The sequence below is a fragment of the Hemitrygon akajei genome, chromosome 24, assembly GCF_048418815.1.
Source record: "Hemitrygon akajei chromosome 24, sHemAka1.3, whole genome shotgun sequence".
Taxonomy (NCBI): Eukaryota; Metazoa; Chordata; class Chondrichthyes; order Myliobatiformes; family Dasyatidae; genus Hemitrygon; species Hemitrygon akajei.
The window spans coordinates 25,320,425-25,339,508 of NC_133147.1; the positions used below are offsets into that span (position 1 = coordinate 25,320,425).

The 19,084-nt window shown below is 46.5% G+C and overlaps 1 protein-coding gene across 1 annotated transcript; it reads left to right on the forward strand.

Moving 5' to 3' along the window:
* Positions 1-8,502: 8,502 nt before the first annotated feature.
* On the forward strand, positions 8,503-10,903 carry LOC140715659 (probable G-protein coupled receptor 139). The gene is made up of 2 exons (XM_073028024.1): positions 8,503-8,572; positions 9,993-10,903. Exons 1-2 carry the CDS (start codon positions 8,503-8,505, stop codon positions 10,901-10,903), a joined length of 981 nt encoding a protein of 326 aa, XP_072884125.1.
* The last annotated feature ends 8,181 nt before the right edge of the window (positions 10,904-19,084 follow it).

Below are 19,084 nucleotides of genomic sequence, written 5' to 3' on the forward strand. Positions count from 1 at the left end.
TGACAGTTGTGGAGTAGAGGAATACGGCTCTTTAATGCAAAGCACCGTTCTTCAAACCATTTCATCCAATAAACCACATTTAAATAATCCTCTCAATTCCTAATACGTGATCTCAGTTCACGGTGGTCATTTTTCAATTTCCTTTTTTTTTTGTTTTAAATCGTTTTCTTATTTTGTGGCTGCCTAAATGCAGACGAATTTCAAGGTTGTATAACTTTTACATACGTCGACAATAAATATACTTTAAACAATGAAGCTTATCCTTCATTCTGTAACTAGAAATTTGTAAAACCTTAAATAAATACCCAGTTGAAAACAATAAATACAAGCCATGCAGTACTTTACCAGATACAACGGTACACTTGCTCGTTAATGCAAAATCTTATTAGCTAGACATGTGGCTGCACTTCAACGCATAAAGTCACGCATACACAGTCAAGAAGTTCAGCCGTTGTTTAAATTAAAAATCATAATGGGGAACAGATGTAGTCTAAGTAACTTTGACCTTGGAATGGTTATTGTTGCCTACTGGGTGATCGGAATATATCAAAAACATCTGATCCTCTGGGACCTTCACGCACAACAGTCTCTAAAGTTTATAGAGAAACGTGCGCAAAACAAACGGAAATGAGCAACGTCCAGAAAACGGTGGTTCTGCGGGCATAAATGAGAGAGATCAGCGGAGAAAATCCAGACTGGTTCAAGTTGAGAGGAGGGCGACAGTAACCCAAATAACCACGCGTTACAACAATGATGTGCAGAAGAGCATTTCTGAACGCGCAACGCGCCACACCTTGAAGAGGTTGTGTAACAGCAGCAAAAGACCACGAACATGCACCCATCGCTTAAATAAAGTACTTAATAAAGTAGCCACTGCGTGTTGGTGGGGAACTGCTGTGCACCAGCTCCCGGGATTGCGAACTTCACGAAACCAAACACCCACAGGTAGGTTTTAGTGGAACCAGTAGTAACAGCTGACCGAGAATGGTTTGAGATCAGGCCGAGAATGGTCTCCATCTGGATCGGTTTATCGTGCAGCAAGGAGGCTTTCTTTCGCAGAGGAGGGGCCCACTCCAGTCGACAGTCCATACCAAGCCAGTATGGGTGCAGAAACGGTGGGGTAGGAGTCAAAGAGATTGAGAGGGAAGTAGTGGAGAACGTGACGAGCTTGGAAGGTGTCATGGACCAGACACCGAGATTGGTGTAGTACGATGTCCTCTTGGAGAGAAAGAGTTGGGAAGTGTGAAAGGCGTTGTAGTGGGGATGGTAAAAGATATGTGGAATAGAGAGGATGCCGGATGCATGAAGAGGGAGAAAGTGACATGCGGTGTGGGGGCGTGTTACTGGGAAAAAAAAGTGAGGCCCTGGATGGCGTGAGGTGATGCCGATTGGTGAGAGACCGATGGCAGTTTTGCCCGGGTTGGGGGAACAGTTAGGATGGGAGAAAGGGTTGGGACAGTGAGAAACGGTGAGGTTGCCGAGGAATATGCAACTGAGACAGGAAAGGATAACCGTGGTAATAGCGACAGAATTTGGGAAGGGAAAGGGAGCCTAGTGGTAAGGTGGGACGGGTGGTACTGTCGAAATTGGATGGGGGCAGAGAAAATGGGATGTTTGGCCGCTATAGGGTGAGATACTGGAGGGCTAGACCGTTACAGCACAGTCAATAGGACGGGAGGAAGCATGGTAAGGTCCAGTGTGTTTGGAGAGGCCATGGGATATAGGGAGTTATGGATAATTCAAAGGCATAAAGTCTGGGGAGGTTGCCTGAGGTGAAAGGGAGTAAGCTCAGTCGACAAGTTGGAAAGAGAAAGGGGTCAAAAGAAAGAGAGCTGTGGAAAGAGCGAGAACCACGTCGAGTGTGGGGAAAGAGGCTGAGAGATTAAAAGCTGACAAGGAGGCAGAGAGATCCGATACTATGGTCATAGTGGTGCTGTGAAGAAGGAGTGTTAGAGTGAGTAGCGTGGCTAAGGTCAGTTAACAGTTCAGGGAGTATGAGAGACTGAATGTTACATTGAGTGCTGTTCTGTGCGGCAACACGTTATAACAATGGTGGGCAGAGGAGCGTCTTTGAACACGTCTAACCTTGCGGTAGATGGGGTATTGTATGTTGTAGTATTGTGTGCAGATTTGGTCACCTAATTACAGGAATGATGTTAATAAGGTTGAAAGATTGCAGAGAAGTTTTACAAGGATGTTGCCGGGACTGGAGAAACTGAGTTACGGAAAAAGCTTGAATAGGTTGGGACTTTATTCCCTGGAGCGTGGAAGAATGAGGAGAGATTTGATAGAGGTATATAAAATTATGATCGGTATATATAGAGTGAATGCAAGAAGGCTTTTTCCACTGAGTCTAAGGGAGAAAACAAACAAGATGTCATGGGGTAAGGGTGAAGGGGGGAAAGTTTAAAGGGAACAATAGGGGCGGCATCTTCACACAGAGAGCGGTGGGAGTGTGGAATGAGCTGCCAGATGAAGTGTTAAATGTAGGCTGACTTTTAACATTTAAGAAAAGCTTGGACACGTACATGGATGAGAGGGGTATGGAGGAATATGGTCCAGGTGCAGGTCAGTGGGACTAGGCAGAAAATGGTTCAGCACAGTCAAGAAGGGCAGAAGAGCCTGTTTCTGTGCTGTAATGTTCTATGGTTATATGGTTCTATGGGCTATAACAGCAGATGATCAGGAGTATACAACCTGTGGCCACATTATGAATCGAATGAAGTGGCCACTGTTTGTATACTGACCATAAGCTTCTTGATGCAGTGTAAAGTGGTTCAGGATTCAGCAAGGCAGAGCAGTATTGAGAGAGCTCTCCATTCTGCTCACTTCTGCGTCGTTTCATTCTGTCTATCCTCATCCTTCTAACTCACCCCTCCCACGCTTGCTTCTACACTATGCATCTGACCTCTTCTTCCTTCTGCTCACAGTACACACTTGATATCATCCCATATATCCTCTCTCCTCTCGATCTTCTACCCGACCGTCCCGTCATTCTCTTTGTCCACTCCTCTCTGCCGCATTCACAATTTCTAGTACTCCTTCCTCCTCTCCTCGCCTGGCCCATCCCTCCCCCCCCCCCCCCTAATCCTCTCACGTCTCTCCACTCTTACTGTATACCCTTGCTCTCCTATCCGCTTGCTGGCTACTCTGCCTCCGTGCTCTCAGCATCACTCTGTCACTATGATGTGCTCCTTTCTCTTTCCCACCCACTCTTCTCTGCTTTCTCTCCATCTGCCCTATCTATCCTTTCTGCCTTGTCTTGCCGGTCATAACTTTCCCTTTTCTAACCACGGTCCCTAACCTCCATCGTATTTTCCCTCTCTGACTTTCGTCCTCCTTGCACACCCACCTCACCTTACCTTGCAGAAGGTGGACAGCTTGCGCTCCAATTCCGTCTTGGAATGTTCCGTCAGGATGACAAACGGCAGATCCGGTGACTACGGACTGCACCGAGAACGAAGCGACGCTCTAGCAGTCGTCCAATTGGATTCGCAAACCAAGAGCGGAAACCTGCGTCAAAGGGCAGCACGATAAGTTGAGATCCGAGCTACCCCTCTCGTGCACACTTGTACCTCAGTGCATTCCCACATTATCCAAATGAATAAATCCAAGATGGCGGCGCGACGCAGCTTGCAGCGGCCACTCCGGAGCTGATTATCTGTTATTTGTGAAGTGGGGTACCGTGCCCAATCATAATCGATTGAAAATGGACGTGGGAACACGGAGCAACATCTGGAAATCTCCAGGAAGACCTTCTTGTTGATGCTGCTGCTGTGTGGTCCGGGACTCTGCCGAGAGGAACAGGCCCCCAGTCCTCCGGGTCGCGTTGCCAATGGCCGTTGGCGGAGTCGTCTTAATACGCTCTGCAGAGGATGGTGCTCGGAGAAGCTTTGCCGGAGTGGATGGTCGTCGGCTCGGAGATGTGACGGACTCGGAGTCCACTGCGGTCAGATCGCTTTCGGTGTGTGCTGTGTCTGCGAGGCTGGGTTCGACGGAGCTTTCGGTGTGTGCTGCATCTGCTTGGCTGAGTTCGACAGAGCTTTCATTGTCTGCTGTGTTTGCGAGGCTGAGTCGGGCGGCGCCGTGGAAGTCCATAGCGGGGGTATTCCCTTCTGCCGCCGGCGTGGGATGGCGAGTCTGCCGGGACCCTGGGGACTTGTGGATACTATGTGGTGGTTTATTTTGAACTTATAGTCCATTAACATCTTTGGACTATTTTTACTGTGCCCATGGTCTGTTTTTTTTAATCAATTATGTTATTGTTTGCACTGTTGTAACTAGATGTTGTAACTATGTGGTTTTGTGCAGGACTTGTAGCTTTAGTTTTTGGTCTTGTTTGCCTGGTGGATTTGGGGTTCCTTTCCGGGGAACGTGCTAAGACGGTAGAGCAATATTAATACGCAGCAGCCTCTCCGAACTCTGGATTGGGGATTGCCAAACGTTATGTGGATTTTCTGGTGTAGTCTGTTTTGTCATATCATTCTGGAGGAACGTTGTCTCATTTTTTAACTGCATTGCATTTGTGGTTTCTAAATGACAATAAACTGAATCTGAATATGAATCTGAATCTGAATTATTCCCATACCCTTCATAGAACTCAGTTCCTCACACGCTTCCAATGCATACGAAGGATGGAGAGAAGACATTGAATTCCTAACTCCGGAACTCAGAGCTATTATTATATTCCTCACGATAACTGGTGCGCTACCATGATGGCCATGATTTTCAAAAGCGCCCCAGTGCTACTTTTCTCCTTCTGTGTACAACAACGCTTGGGTGGCAAGGTTTAACCACGATGTAAATGCCATAAGCTCCGGATAGCAGTTGTTTACAACACTATCTCTGTTTGTTAACCTTACGCTCTCCAGTTCTGCACTCTTCAGTAGTGCTGGAGAATCACCAAGACCATCTTCTCAATCGTTCAAATGCATAAGCACAAAACGCGAAAACGACGTCAGAATCCTCTGCCAAGGAAACGATGCAACATCAGGGCTCTGTATGGACACACGCGGGCTTAATGGGTAAGGATGGAAGAAAACAATTCTAAAACAGGCGCGTAATTCCCAGTACTTCCAGGGATTACGCAGCGAATGTCACGGTCCGGTCCGGAGACACCGGACTCCGCGTCTTCCGGCTGACCCTTGTTTCAGTTTGGCTTTATCATAGGCACCCGATGCTCGTCTTGTTCTAGGAACTGGAGTGGCCCTGGATTCGAGTGTAGGTGCTGGTTTGTCTTGTCAGTGTCCTGTCCTTGTCTCTGTGGGGAACGTCAAGCTGTCTTTGCCGTTACCCTGCGGTTAGATCTGTCTCTTCCTGTCCTTGCCTCCGTTGGCGAAGCCAGGCCGTCTTTGTCGTTACCTTGAGGTTGGACTATTCCCTTCCCTTCCCCTTCGTTCTGAAGCCTTTCCTGCAACCTGTGTCTGGAGCCTTGCCTTCGACCTGCGTCTGGAGCCTTGTCTGAAACCGTGTCAAGTTCAACCACCGGAGCGAAACTGGAGCCTTGCTATGCCAAGATAAGGAACTGTCTACCGTTGAGTTAGAACTGTTCCTGTGCCCACACCTTCTCCAGGTAGGTCCGGCCGTTTGAATCTACCTATTGTTGGGATCCTTCTCGTCGTGTTCAGCATTCTGTATATGAGTCCCGGCCCTACCTTTTGTATCCCAAGACCAAGGCTCTGCGTTCTGCGTACCTGTCTCCCTAGTCCAAGGCTCTGTTTTATGCGTTCCTTTCTGGCAAGACCAAGGCTCAGTATTCTGCGTTCCTGCCTCTCAAGACAAAGGCTCTGTGTTCCAGTCTCCCTCGTTCACGTTTGAGCTTCATGTCTTCGGTGTCCCGTTTCCTGCCCCTACGCCCAGTCCTGTTGCCTTGTCACGTCTTTTCTTCGCCTGGATCCGGAGTCTGAACCCGAGTCAAGACCCAGGTTCCGGGTCCCTGTCCAGTCTCTTGCTCGGAGTCCTTGTCAAGGTTCCAAGTCCCTAGTTCCAAGTTCTTAGTTCCTCGTCCAGGTCCCACTTTCCTCGTCTAGTCCTAGCCCAGGCTTAGTCTCGTCCAGGGCCTGTGTATTGCCCAGCGTCGTTTCTTCCCCACATCCCTTGCTTTCTTGAAACCCCTAGTCCTGTCCCTAGTACTTCAGTGTCTGTGTCTTACATTTGGGTTCGTTCCCCAGCCCCCACCTTATGACAGCGAAATAGGCATTATTATTCTCACCCTTATATACAATACTGCATTGTCAACATAGGGCGGAAAGCGTACTTGTAAATGCGATGGGATCAAAAGATGTTGGGAATGGCGAAGAGGTGGAGCGCCACGAAAGGTGAGTGCGACAGAACAGGAGTTCCTGGGGATGAGAGGCAACACGGGTGCATACGCACCCATACTTGTGGCGCTGGACAAGATCATTCAATTCCAAACAAATGACGTATCATTCCAGAATGTCTCCTGCTTCCCATTCCCTCCTGTTCCACATTCCCCAGCCATGTTTCCACCTCTCCCTTCAACTCTCCACTCTCAGTCCTCAATGGACACACATGTCAGAATCAGGATTAGTGTTCTGCGTCACTTGACAAAACCACTACCTCATCCAGAAATCGTTGATTAACGCCAGAGCTGGAGCCGAATGAGTCAAACGAGGCTAAAACAGAGAACAAGATTAAGACACGCTCTGCAGCGGAGGAAATAAAAACATGAGGAAGAAGAGAAGGCATGCAACTGAGAAATAATACACAGGGATACAGGGTCTGGAGTATCTGCTTGAGAGGGCAGAATGTTGCAAACTCACAGCTGCTCCTACTCCGGCAATAGAGACCCTAGCATCGAGGGCAGCTTCAAAGAGCGATGCCTCAAAACGATAGCTTCGGTCATTAAAGTTCCCCGTCACCCAACACATGCTCTCTCACCATGGCTATCACTGGGGAGGGGTTTACCGTGCGTGCAGACACTTAATGGCTGACGACTGGTTTCTTCATCTCGCCATCATATTTGTCAATGGACGATTAAGCTATGTACACTATCCTGATATCTTTGATCCTTTTTATATTAAATATGCATTTCTTATAGTAATTTATATTTTAATGTTATTATGTGTTGCAATCTACTGCTGCCGCAAAACAACACATTTCACAACATATGACGTTATATAAGCAAATCTAAAACTGATATTCACGGTATACACGATACACTGCCGTAGGAAAGCAACATCCGTCATCATTGATCCCTATTTTCCATATCATGCTGCTTTCTCTGCTGCTGCAACCTGGTATAAGCTGCGAGACCCTCAGGACTCACACCACCAGGTCCAAGAACAGTCAGTACCCCTCAACCATCAGGCTCTTGAACAAAAGAGGTTAATTACACTTACTTGTTCCATCATGCCGATGTTCCCACCACCGATTATCTCAACTTCAGGAATTTTTATCTTGTTATTTCATTTTGTCGCTATTTATTGATAGGAGTCTGTATTTGTATGTGCATAACTTGTGGTCATCTGCACTCCGGTTGATATTTCGTTCATCTTGTCATGTTTACTCTTCTATGCATTTGCTAAGTATGCCGACAGGAAAATGAATATCAGGGCTGTATGTGTTGACATTGTCACAAGCTGGGCGTTGGGAACGGACCCAAATGCAAGACACCAACACTGAAGTACTAGGGAAAGGACAGGGTGTGTCAGAAAGTAAGGGATATGGGGGAGAAACAATGCTGGACAAGACACAGGTAGTGAATCTGTTGAATTCATTGTTGTGGAGGACAGCTCGGGGAGTGATTTTAAGCTGACAGGTTGATAGGTTCTTGATTGGTAAGGGGGTCAACGGTTATGGGTTGAAGGCAGGAGAAGGAAAAGGAGCGTGATAATATATCAGCCATGATGAGATGGCCTAATTCTGCGTTGCTGTCTTCTGGTCAGATCGTCATAATTTATTGAACTACTCTCATATGATTGGCCAATCGTATATTGGTTTCATCGACCCAGTCTGCAGGTGTACCTAATAAAGTGGCCGCAGCGTGTATGCAGGCACTATATGACTAGAACGTATATTAAAAATACATTATATATAATATAAATAAGATTTCAATAATTAAGGTAAATAAAGTCAGATCGATGCGTTCAGAATGCCAAGGTAGGTAAAGAGAATTGCAATTGTGAATACTGAGTATTGAGATTTAAACGTGTATTGAATACCTTCCACATCGCCCCCTCCCCCACAACCACACGAACAACCTCATCAGAAATGGAGAAGAATTGCAGCAATTTTCTAACTTACGAACTCACTCTCATGGGAATGTTCGTTATCATTTAGCAATGCTAATTGTGACTTCAGCCATCATGTTTGTTCACTGACTATCTTAAATTGATTTAATTCCACATGATTCAATTGAAAACAAAATTAACTTATTTAATTGGCTTTCGCGTTTGAAAGTCAAGTATATTAAGCACTCCTCCTGAAATCCACAAATGAGCGATTGGTGTCAGCAACGGGTCTCGCATTCCCTCACGGAAAATGCACAACCCTCCCAGAGGCTTGGTGTACGCAATTTACTACACGGCTCTTGCAATAATCGCGGTTCCAGGTAAAGCATTTCTTATTGATTACACATTGGTGGTCTTATGCTCTTGTGGTATTTACGAATTGAGTTGCTGCCTATAGGTGTACCTAATAAAGTGAACGAAAACAGAAGATACATTATATATAGTACCACACATAGTCTAGGATGCCTAAGACTCTTGCAGAGTACTGTATCTACTAAATGCTTTCCAATATTAGCAAAACCTTAAGACTGACAGACATTACAGTTTCAGGGCAAATGGAAATAGATATATCTTTCCACCTCGTGTTCAAACCAATTCAATTTTAGCCCAGGTTGGAAATAGCATTAAAGAAACAGCTTCCAGTTCTGTGGAAACCTCTCAGATACCCTGGCTACGTGTGTGTGTGTGTGTGTGTGTGTGTGTGTGTGTGTGTGTGTGTGTGTGTGTGTGTGTGTGTGTGTGTGTGTGTGTGTGTGTGTGTGTGTGTGTGTGTGTGTGTGTGTGTGTGTGTGCACCTTTGACTTTTGCACAGTACTGCTTATAAAGTATAAATATGACTTGTACATTGAATCATATAGATTCATTCCGCTATATTCAGCATGAAAAGATCGATAAGAACGGCTTGACAATGTGTAAAGGGTAGGGAATGATAAATATAATCTGAGTGCATTTATTTTGTGCTGTTAACTGGACGACGTTCTTGACACATAATACGAGCAGAAAATTTCAGACAGGTGACAAAGTACATAAATTACATTTTTGAATCTTGCGAATAAGCCGTAGCATCAGCAGCAACAGTGAATAGGTTTATTGTTTTATCACCCTGTATTAATCATTGAACCAATTTTTACTCTTCATGTGCTGATGTTGTCTTAGCTAGTGATGTTGTCTGTATTGCTGTCGCTTTCCTGTCACCATAATCGTTCTCGCCAACCTTCCGAGTCCTTTTTCATGAAGAAGGCGTTTTCGTCCGCAGAACTGATGCTCACTGAATTTTTTTGTTCGTTTGTGTCATTTTCCAAAGTTTTTTTGTGTGAAAATCCCAGAAGATCAGTAGCTTTGAGACACTGATACCACGCCCTATGGCAGCAAAAATTGTTTCACGGTCAATGTCACTGAGATCACTTTGCAACCGAATTCTCATGCCCAGTCCAATTCTAACCAACTTGATCTCATCTACGATCCGGTATCAAGGTGTACACAATAAAGTGGACACAGTGTATATCTGATTACCGTGTGTTAATTAAGCCTTTTTTTCTGTACTCGTTTACCTACTGGTCATTGGGTTTCCATACTAGGTTGTGATGTCAGTTAGGAATATCTGAATTCTGGAACATCTACTGGAATTTTTCATCGTTTTTTGGCGGCATGCCAAAGTTATGCAAACTTTTCCATTCAAACTACTGAATTACTTTTGCAGCTGTCTGTTCTGTCACTAATCTCCTACTGTTTCTCCCACAGTTAATATAGTGGCCATTGTGATCCTGTCCCGAGGAAAATGTGGACTGTCCAGATGTATCAGCCGGTACCTCCTGTCCATGGCGGTGACGGACCTGCTGGTAATTATCACCGCCGTAATACTAAACCGGATTCCCGCTATTTATTTTCCCAATAGTTTCCTCTACATCACGCCTGTCTGCAGTTTCAGCGTCGCGTTAATTTACGCCATCAGGGTCAGTTCGGTTTGGTTAACGGTCATGTTCACCTTTGACCGATATGTTGCCATCTGCTCTCAGAAGCTCAAAGCAAAGTACTGCACCCACAGAACCGCTGGCATAGTTGTTTCTGTCGTCTGTACTCTGGGCTGCGTGATCAACATCCCCTGGTACTTTTTGCACGAACCAATCTACGTCATTGACAACGTGCCCTGGTATTGCAAACGGAGGGATATCCTTTATTATTTTCTGCCTTGGACAATATTTGATTGGACGGATCGCCTTCTAACCCCATGCCTCCCGTTTCTGCTTATTCTCTCGTTCAACACTCTGACTGTCCGGCACATTCTGGCAGCCAGTCGGGCTCGTAGGAGACTCCGCAGTTCCCCCACGGGAGAGAGACAGAGCGACCCGGAGATGGAAAGCCGCAGGAAGTCGATCGTTCTGCTCTTTGCAATCTCGGGATGTTTCATCCTTCTGTGGTTGCCCTATGTTATCTACTTCTTAGTGGAGCATTTTGAAGTTGGTTTTACAATCACTGGCTACAGCGACCCCAGGTTTATCCTGATGGAAAGTAGCAACATGTTTCAGATGCTGAGCTGCTGCACAAACACGTTTATCTACGCAGTGACTCAAAACAAATTCCGGGAAGAATTGAAGGCTCTGCTGAAATTCCCACTGAACGCTTCAAATTCGCTCTCTCCGTCACGGAAGTAATAGGTTCCTGCTGAAAAAAACAATGCATTAAGTGAGCGAAACTTTTCCATTTGTTTACAAATAAATTTTGCTCAAAATCTAGACTTAATTTCACTTAACTGCATCCCCTTCTTTTCGTATCAGAAATCATTATTTAATATAATTTCATGGTCTCTTTTTCGGTTGCAGGAGAATTAGAAGCTTGTGAATTCCTACTACCCCATTCTCGGCTTTCGCCGGAATCTCACTGTCCATCATTTTCTTGTCCATTCGGCCCAACCCTCCTGTCTTCCTGCTGGCACTTATCCTTGCGAGCACAAGAAGTGTACCTGCCCATTCACTTTTTCTTCAGCATCACTCACGGCCGCAAACCGTCCCTTCGAGTGTGGCGACAGTTCACCTGCGCTTCTGCCGATACCATCCACTGTACCCCGCTCTCATGCTGCGGCTTCCTATACAACTGAGAAAACCGACGTAGACTGTCTGACTTCCACTCCTTTCACAATAAAATGTTTTCCATTTGGAAACCCATTTTAATTCCATTCTCCATTCCCATTTCAACATATTGTCCTATGCATAGCCTGTACAGTTCCGTTGTTGCCATTCTCAGGTTGAAGCAACAACTCAATTTCTGTCTGGATACTTAGCAGCTTGCCGGCGTTAAGATTGATTAACTAATTTCAGGTAATCCTCTACTCTCTCCTTCCCTTATCCTCCATTTCCAGCTCTAGGTCACTCTTAAATCTTCTCTTCTCTGCGCGCCCATATTTTCTTTCCAGTGGTTTTGTACCTTCAGCTTCTCCGTACTCCACTCTCCACACGTATCAAATTGCGACCTTGTATCTTTCAACACCTCCGCAACCCCTCAGCCGCCCCGTTACCCGTGTTCCCTATCAACTTCTACCTTGTACTCCTTTCCTTGCCCTGACATTTTAGGAGGCTTCCTCTCCCTTCTTTTCCATACCTGATTAAGGGCACCGGGTCGTAATGACAAATATTTATTCCTGTCTATAATGCTGCCTGACCTGCTGAGTTTGTACAGCATTTTTTGTGTGCTGCTCAGAAGTTTTTGGCATCTGCAGAAACTCTTATTCTTATGAACTGTCTGTTACTGATTAAACCAAATAAAGTATCTTACAATAGTGGTTTCGGTATCCGGAGAACGAAACAACCATCGAGCACACAGTGTCCATGTACAAAATGCAGTTGAATGATTATCACGTGACGTTCTGTATGATTATATTCTGAGCGTGCGTATGGAGGAGCTTTCAATATATCATCAAGCTTAACTTCAGAAAGACGTGTAGTTTTTTTGAACCTCATGTGACATTCTCATCTATCCTTTAAACTTTCACCTCTAATCTCTGGGAGTCGACATTCGTACTCTGGGAATTACTAAGTTTCTTACTATCCACCCTATATATGTCTCTCTTATAACTTCCTAGCAGTTCTCCCTTCAGACCCGACGCTCCGGATTAAATGACACAAGTTTCCCTAATCGCTTCTTATAATTCTGACAATAATTAAAGCTGAGCATGCGACATGATGAAGGAAGCTCTGAACACCACCAGAGATAGAGGACCATAATTACTGACCGAAACGGCAGCTGTTTAACGGGCAGCGCGAAAGTAGATCCTAACAGTTCAAGCCCTCTAATAAGAACAGCACCCTGGTGATCATCTTCGAAATCAATAAAGGGTCCTGCTGACTCCTACTGACTGACGTGACAGTGATGGTAGCACAGGAATCTGCTCTGGTTCCTCCTTCCATTCTCTACATAATTTGTTAAGTGCGGGAATAAAATCTGCCTCCATTCTTATCCCTTGTTACCTGATTTTGGAAGTGAAGGTGTTAACCAGCGAGCGCCAGCTGTCTTGAAAATCTGACTCCTGGATTCACGAGAATAGATGAATTAACAGTGGTCCTCTTCTGGTCCCGAGATTGGGGTAGCCTGAAGTTACAGTATAGGAGCATAAAACTGCTCGCTCTGGGTCTGCTCCACAAATCCATCAAGGCTGATTCATTATCACTCTCAAACTATTCTCCTGAGATTTTTCAGTAACTTTCGATGCCTGACTACACCCAATAAATTGGCCTCAACAGTCTTCCAGACACAAGTTGCACACATGCACTGCTGCTACTCTCGCTGAAGAAATCCCCCCTTTTCGCTGTTCTGCTATTCTGAAGCTATGCCATTGAAACCCTCAGGCACTCAGGTTCGGCCAGCCTTGGTCGTCCTGGGTTAAACAGCCTCTGGCCCTGCCAAACTGAGAAAACTGCTTTTGTGGATGCTGTGTGATGTGTTGCCCAGTTATTAACCCGCACTGCAAAATATCAAGCAGTACACAATATGCGATTAAACAATTGTGCTTTATAATTCTCATGAAACAGTCTTTTGCGCACCGTTGGACCTCACTGTTTGTTCATTTGTTCACGTCGACCTCCGAGTGTAGCCGGCTCTTGGACCCTCCCTCCACAGTCCACTCTGTCCTACAAACTCTCTCCATTCGGGTCCTCTCTCTCCATCGCTCCCCAACAAAAAAAAGCCGCTCTCAGACACACAAGAAAAAAAATAACATCCCCTCATTGCCTAACATGCCCCTTTATATCTAGTCATAAACTATACATTGCTGCTACAGAGAAAACATTACATTGGGAGTGGAACATTACATGGAAGCCATTATGTTAGCCTTAGCACTGAAACCCTACAGCATGTTACACTCTCCCCCCACCGAATTTAGTCATGTCCTCATGACGTTGAAATTATCCGCCAACCCTTCATGCAAAACACAAAGTCCAATCCAAGTGTACGAAACATTGACATAGCTCCCCAAAACGGTAGGAGTCACACTCCTTGCCCCTGGGGCTACGTAGGCCAGCCTATCTGGGGTCTCCTAATTCTCTGAAACATGCGGACACCCTCACCTCACTCTGCAGGTTCAGACACGACTGGCGTTACTACCTAGCAAGGCCTCCCACGACCTATCACTCGTGCCAGCTTGCAACTCGGCAACCTCTCCTGCTCAGGGCTCGGCTGTCGCCCCGCGTTTCCGCAGTACCTAACGAGGTATTGTCTCCAAGCCGGGCTCGGGGTCGACCTGCACCTCTTATCTCAGGTGCAGCAGGTGGTTCCGATGGAGAATTTTGCCAGGTCCATTCCCATCCTCTGGTTTCACTTGAAAAACTGGCAGGTTTGACATCTGACTCTATGCCATATTGTCGTAGCCGTCCAGCGGTCATCCAACTTGTGCTTTCCAGGTAGCTCTACATTTCGTATGAGGACTCGTTCGACCGGCAGGAGTTGGGAGAACCTCGCCTTCTGATCATACTTCCTCTTATTTCCTTGATTCTGCTTCGCAGACGCGACCCCAGCTAACTCATAAGCCCTTTTCACCTCTATTCACATGTCTGACCCATACTTCCGATAAGCCTTCGGTGGTAAGTCGCCCTAATCAGTTACAAAGCAAAGGCAATGAGCAATCTCGCCTGGCGCCTAAACATCAGATAGTATGGCGAGTACCCGATAGCTTCAATTTAGTTACAGTGTAACTGTGGACCAGCTGCCCAATATGCTGGCTTCACCTGTTCTTGTTGCTGGAATCCAAGGTCACGGGCATCTCTAGCAAATCCGATTAAACATCTCGGGCTGGGGATCACACTGCGGGTGATATGGCGTGGTCGTCAACTCCTCGACTCCAAGCATGCCCAGTAACTCATGGATGAGTCTGCTCGCGCCAGCTTTCTCCTGGCAGGACCCTATGTGCCTCCTCACAAGAGCGGTGTTGGTCGACGCCAGAACTGAAATGACACCCTTACAGCGTGGTCCGGACATACCAGCACTAATGCATCAAGAAGCTCAGACATCCCACATTGGTCTCCGAGAACTCCAGCTTCACTGACAAATACGGATATTTCCCAGCACTAACTCCCCAGATCTCCAGTGCCCTGAAAGGGGCCAATGGTAAACGCTTCAGATACCGGTTGTAAAATAAACGGTACAAAAACATGAGCTGCGACCCGGTATAGAGTATGGTTTTAGCATAAGTATCCTTTATCCGTAGTAACACACTGGAGCATTGTCCCACCAAACCTTTAAAATTGATCCTTCCTTTTTCGAGGGTTCCTTGGTTCCTTGCTGGCAACGTGTTCCCCCAGAGACACCAAGGCTGAGCCTCACTGAGTCTCCTCTAAGTTTTCCCACCGACTCTCTCTGCTAGGTACCCGGGGACTCACTCTCCTTCTCGCGTGACATCTGCTGAGGGAAGCCCTCGCATTGTTCGTACCCTTAGGGAATCCGCTCCTTCCGCATCAGCTCCATGGTGTAGGAGTGGGGGTCATTGATAACAGCTGACATATCTCTGTTCTGAATTCTGCCACAATCTCCTCTACCGCTCCCGTGGTCACTTCATCGCAGTGGACTACCACCGAGGATTGTACACTGATGATAGAGGCCTCCCGCGCCTTCGGCGCGTTCTCCTCTTCCCATATTTCTCTGATCACCTCAACAAAATATGGACGGGGCGCGTCTACCGAGACTGTCTGCGACCCCAAGCAATCAGGCCCAGGGACTGGGCACCCCTGGCTATCTGATCCACCTCAGCCGCCTAAATGAACCCTCTGCGCTGCAAGCAATTTAACTGCCTCTCTCGACGAAATATTAAAGCAGAAAGGTTCCCCCACTTCTCCTGACGCATGGAGTAAAACCCCACCAAGCGCTCCATTTGGGTTTCCTGTTGTGTCCAAAGCATTCTCCAGTGCTTGCAGATAATTGACAGCTGTCGCTACGGGAGATAGCAGCCTGACGGCTCTCGCAGCGTCAGCGGCCCGCCCATTCAACATTTCAACCAGTCTCTATTGCTTTACGTCACCAGAGCCCTGCCATTCATCTGATCCGCCCAAGTCTGATACTCCTCCCTTTTAGGGGTGGACTTCCATTCCTTTGAATCGGTGCAGCCTACCACAGCTGGGACTTTGAAACTGGGCATTTTTTCATTTGTTCTTTCGTGAGAGAAGGGTGGACACTAACTCAGAATTTTCACTCTTCACCGGGGAACGTGGACTAATTAGCCATTGCAAATCAGACCACGTCTTCCCGTCACTCCTCAGAAACGATGGAACTCTATCTCTGATATCTCCGCCCCCAACTATGCTACCTTCCCCTCCTCCCTAACAGTATAGACAGACCATGGCTCTGCCTCTTCTGGGGCAGCGACAGACGCTGGATTTCCCGCCGCCGTTGCGTGAACGCTAGTCTGAACTACAACAAGGTCTGAGCCCGCCATTTTATCAGAACTCTGCGCTAGAATCCCAGCTTTTCCAAGAGTTCAAGCGTACACAAAAATCGCGTTGATAATTCATTTAGGGTACGAATATCCAACCCACTCAACACGTACGCATTAATTACCGGTAACCCCACGGAGGCTCTCGACAACTCCACCCCGACAGCATCCATACCACACAGATTGAAAGACACAACCAACTGGCTCAATGCTCAGGGTAATCACAGTACATCCATTGGAATCATTTCCGAACGTAGGTCCCGCAATTTTAACCCTCAGGTCCTCAGTTTCGGACAACGCGTGGACATCTCGGGTAAACAGCCCCTGGCCCTGCCATACTGAGAAATTCCGTTTGTGTGGATGCTGTATGATGTGTACCCCAGTTACAATCAGGCACCGCGAAATTCCAAATAGTACGCAATATGCGATTCAAAGACTGAGCTTTATAATTCTTAATTTGACTATATAGTCAGTAAAGAAACAAAAAAAAAAGAAAAGGGCCCATTCTCATAAAACAGTCTTTCGCGCAAAATTGGAGCTGTCTTTTTGTTCATTTGTTCTCGTCGACCTCCGAGTATAACCGGCCCTCCGTTTCTCGCTCCTCAGTCCACTCCCTCCCGCGGTCTACCGACACTCTTCATTCGTATCCTCTCTTTCCATCGCTCCCCGACGAAAGAACCGCGAAAGTCCGGTACCCAGACACCTAAGAAAGAACAATATCCCATCATTGGCTAACATTCCACGTTGTCTCTAATCATAACTTAAACTTTGCTGCTACAGAGAAACCATTACCTCAGCAGTGGAACTTTACATGGAAGCCATTACATTACCCTTAGCAGTGAAACCTTACAGCGTGTTACACCATCTTCTCCAGTCTTATTTAGAATTGGAAACAACTTCTACACTGTATCCAGGCATATCAATAATCGTGTCCTGTCTGCTCCAACATGTAGTCTAGGTCCGCAAAAGCGGTTTCTGAAGCGAAGAGTGGTGCAGGTGGTGGTGTTTTTAATCGATCCTGATTCATATCTTCTGACATGTGGTTAGTGGAAGAGAGGTCGAATCATTCTTCGCCTTTGCAGTTGCGACGAGCGGACTGGCATATATGTTAGTGTGGGAATTATGCCAATGAGCTTCTTCCTCCTAGATACATACTGCTGACCCAAGGAATTGTTCCTTAAGTTTATTGTGGCCGTGTAGTGGGTTTAAGCGCCTATTAAGTATTAGGTTCCACCAACGGCATACATCCCTCATCGCCTCCTACAATCAAATCCACATCCTGGTTTTCACGTGTGTCTTCGCTGATAATCCCGGCGGAACCGTTTCAATTTATAAGTGAAGGAGCAAAGGCGGATTTCTGGCGCCATAAGAATGCACCTCTCCGGCAAATGAGGCTTGTCAATCGTGGTTAGCTGCCCATGCCAGAGGAGAGAAATTCTGATTTCAAAATTCGTCGGCACTGAGGCTCTACCATCTCAGAGGAAAGGCTTCATGAATAAACCCCGAGAAAATATACGGAGCAGGATTCCCCAAGACAGTCATATCCGGAACTCAGTCCTGATTTGCAACTCCTCTGACTCCGAGCGTGCCAAACCACATCGGCCTGTTCCATTCCGTTGGATTCACCAGCTGCGTGAACAATGGGAGCTTGCGGTATGTTCAGCAACCTACTCCACAATTCGTTCGGCCCTGGCTTGCGTTGTGGCTGGTGTATTAACGCAAAGAGTTGGGTAGACCCAGACCAATGGAATGCCTCGGTAGGTGGATAGAGAACTGTGAATCAGCCCGAGTCTGGACCCTGATCACTTCCCAGACATTTCCCGACATTGAAAAGCCCAGCGGAACGTAATGTACAGAGTGGGACAGTTGCTGTAGATCCGTCGGTTTTCCTCACTTGGTGATGGACATCTTTGGGAACTGGAATGGTCCGACCCTGAAGGTGTCAATGTGGTGAAGTGGGACCAGAACATAAGTTGACACTAGACCTCCACGAAATCATAATGACACACTAAAAGGAGCCTAGTCGACATCAGGATGATTCATCAGGAAGATCTCCTGGTTCCAATGGTACACTCTGGGTGGGGCTCCTTCACTGCTGCTCCCTGAAGACGGAGATTTGCCCCAAGGATAAAAATGCCTGTCACCGCATACAACCACCAGATAGACCCTGAATACCCACTGAACACTAAACCAAACCTTCACTAATTCTCGGATCTTGTGCGCAGCCTGACTCACCAGAAGGCATAATGTTTCTCAACTGCACGCACCCCAACACTGAGCTGTTCCGATAGCCTATGGGCTCATTCATTTTCGAGGACTCTCCACCACGTTCTCGAGATATATTGCTTTTGTATATATACCGTTATTTTCTCCTCCACATTTTAATCGTTTTGGTGTCGGCGGATTTTCATTGATCCAAAAATGTTCCTGTGCATTTACTATGAAAACCCTCAAGAAAATCATTCTAAGGTATATGGTGACCCTCAAGTCGTCTCCTATCATTTCGCATTTCCCCTTCCCCCTCCTACTTTCAAATCTCTTACTAACTTTTCTTTCAATTAGTCCACAGTGCTTGTTCCTATAGATCCTGCCTGGCCTGTTGTGTTCCACCAGCGTTTTGTGTTTCTTGCTTGAATTTTCAGCATCTGCAGATTTCCTCGTGTTTTAATTCTAAGGCTTCATCGCACATTGGGTGAGTCGCACATGGAGCACAGCCGGCATTTCTAAAATCTGTAAGTAAGACGTGATATATTGGCATTGCAGAGGACCAGGAGAGACTGTAAACAATGATGACGTGATTGAAAACTCTACCGTGTGTGAAGCGTTTGGTCGCTCGGGACGTGCAACTGGTGGAGTTTAGACAAATGAAAAGGAACGTCATTGAAACATATCGGCGTTTTAGGACAGGGGTGAGCTGCACATG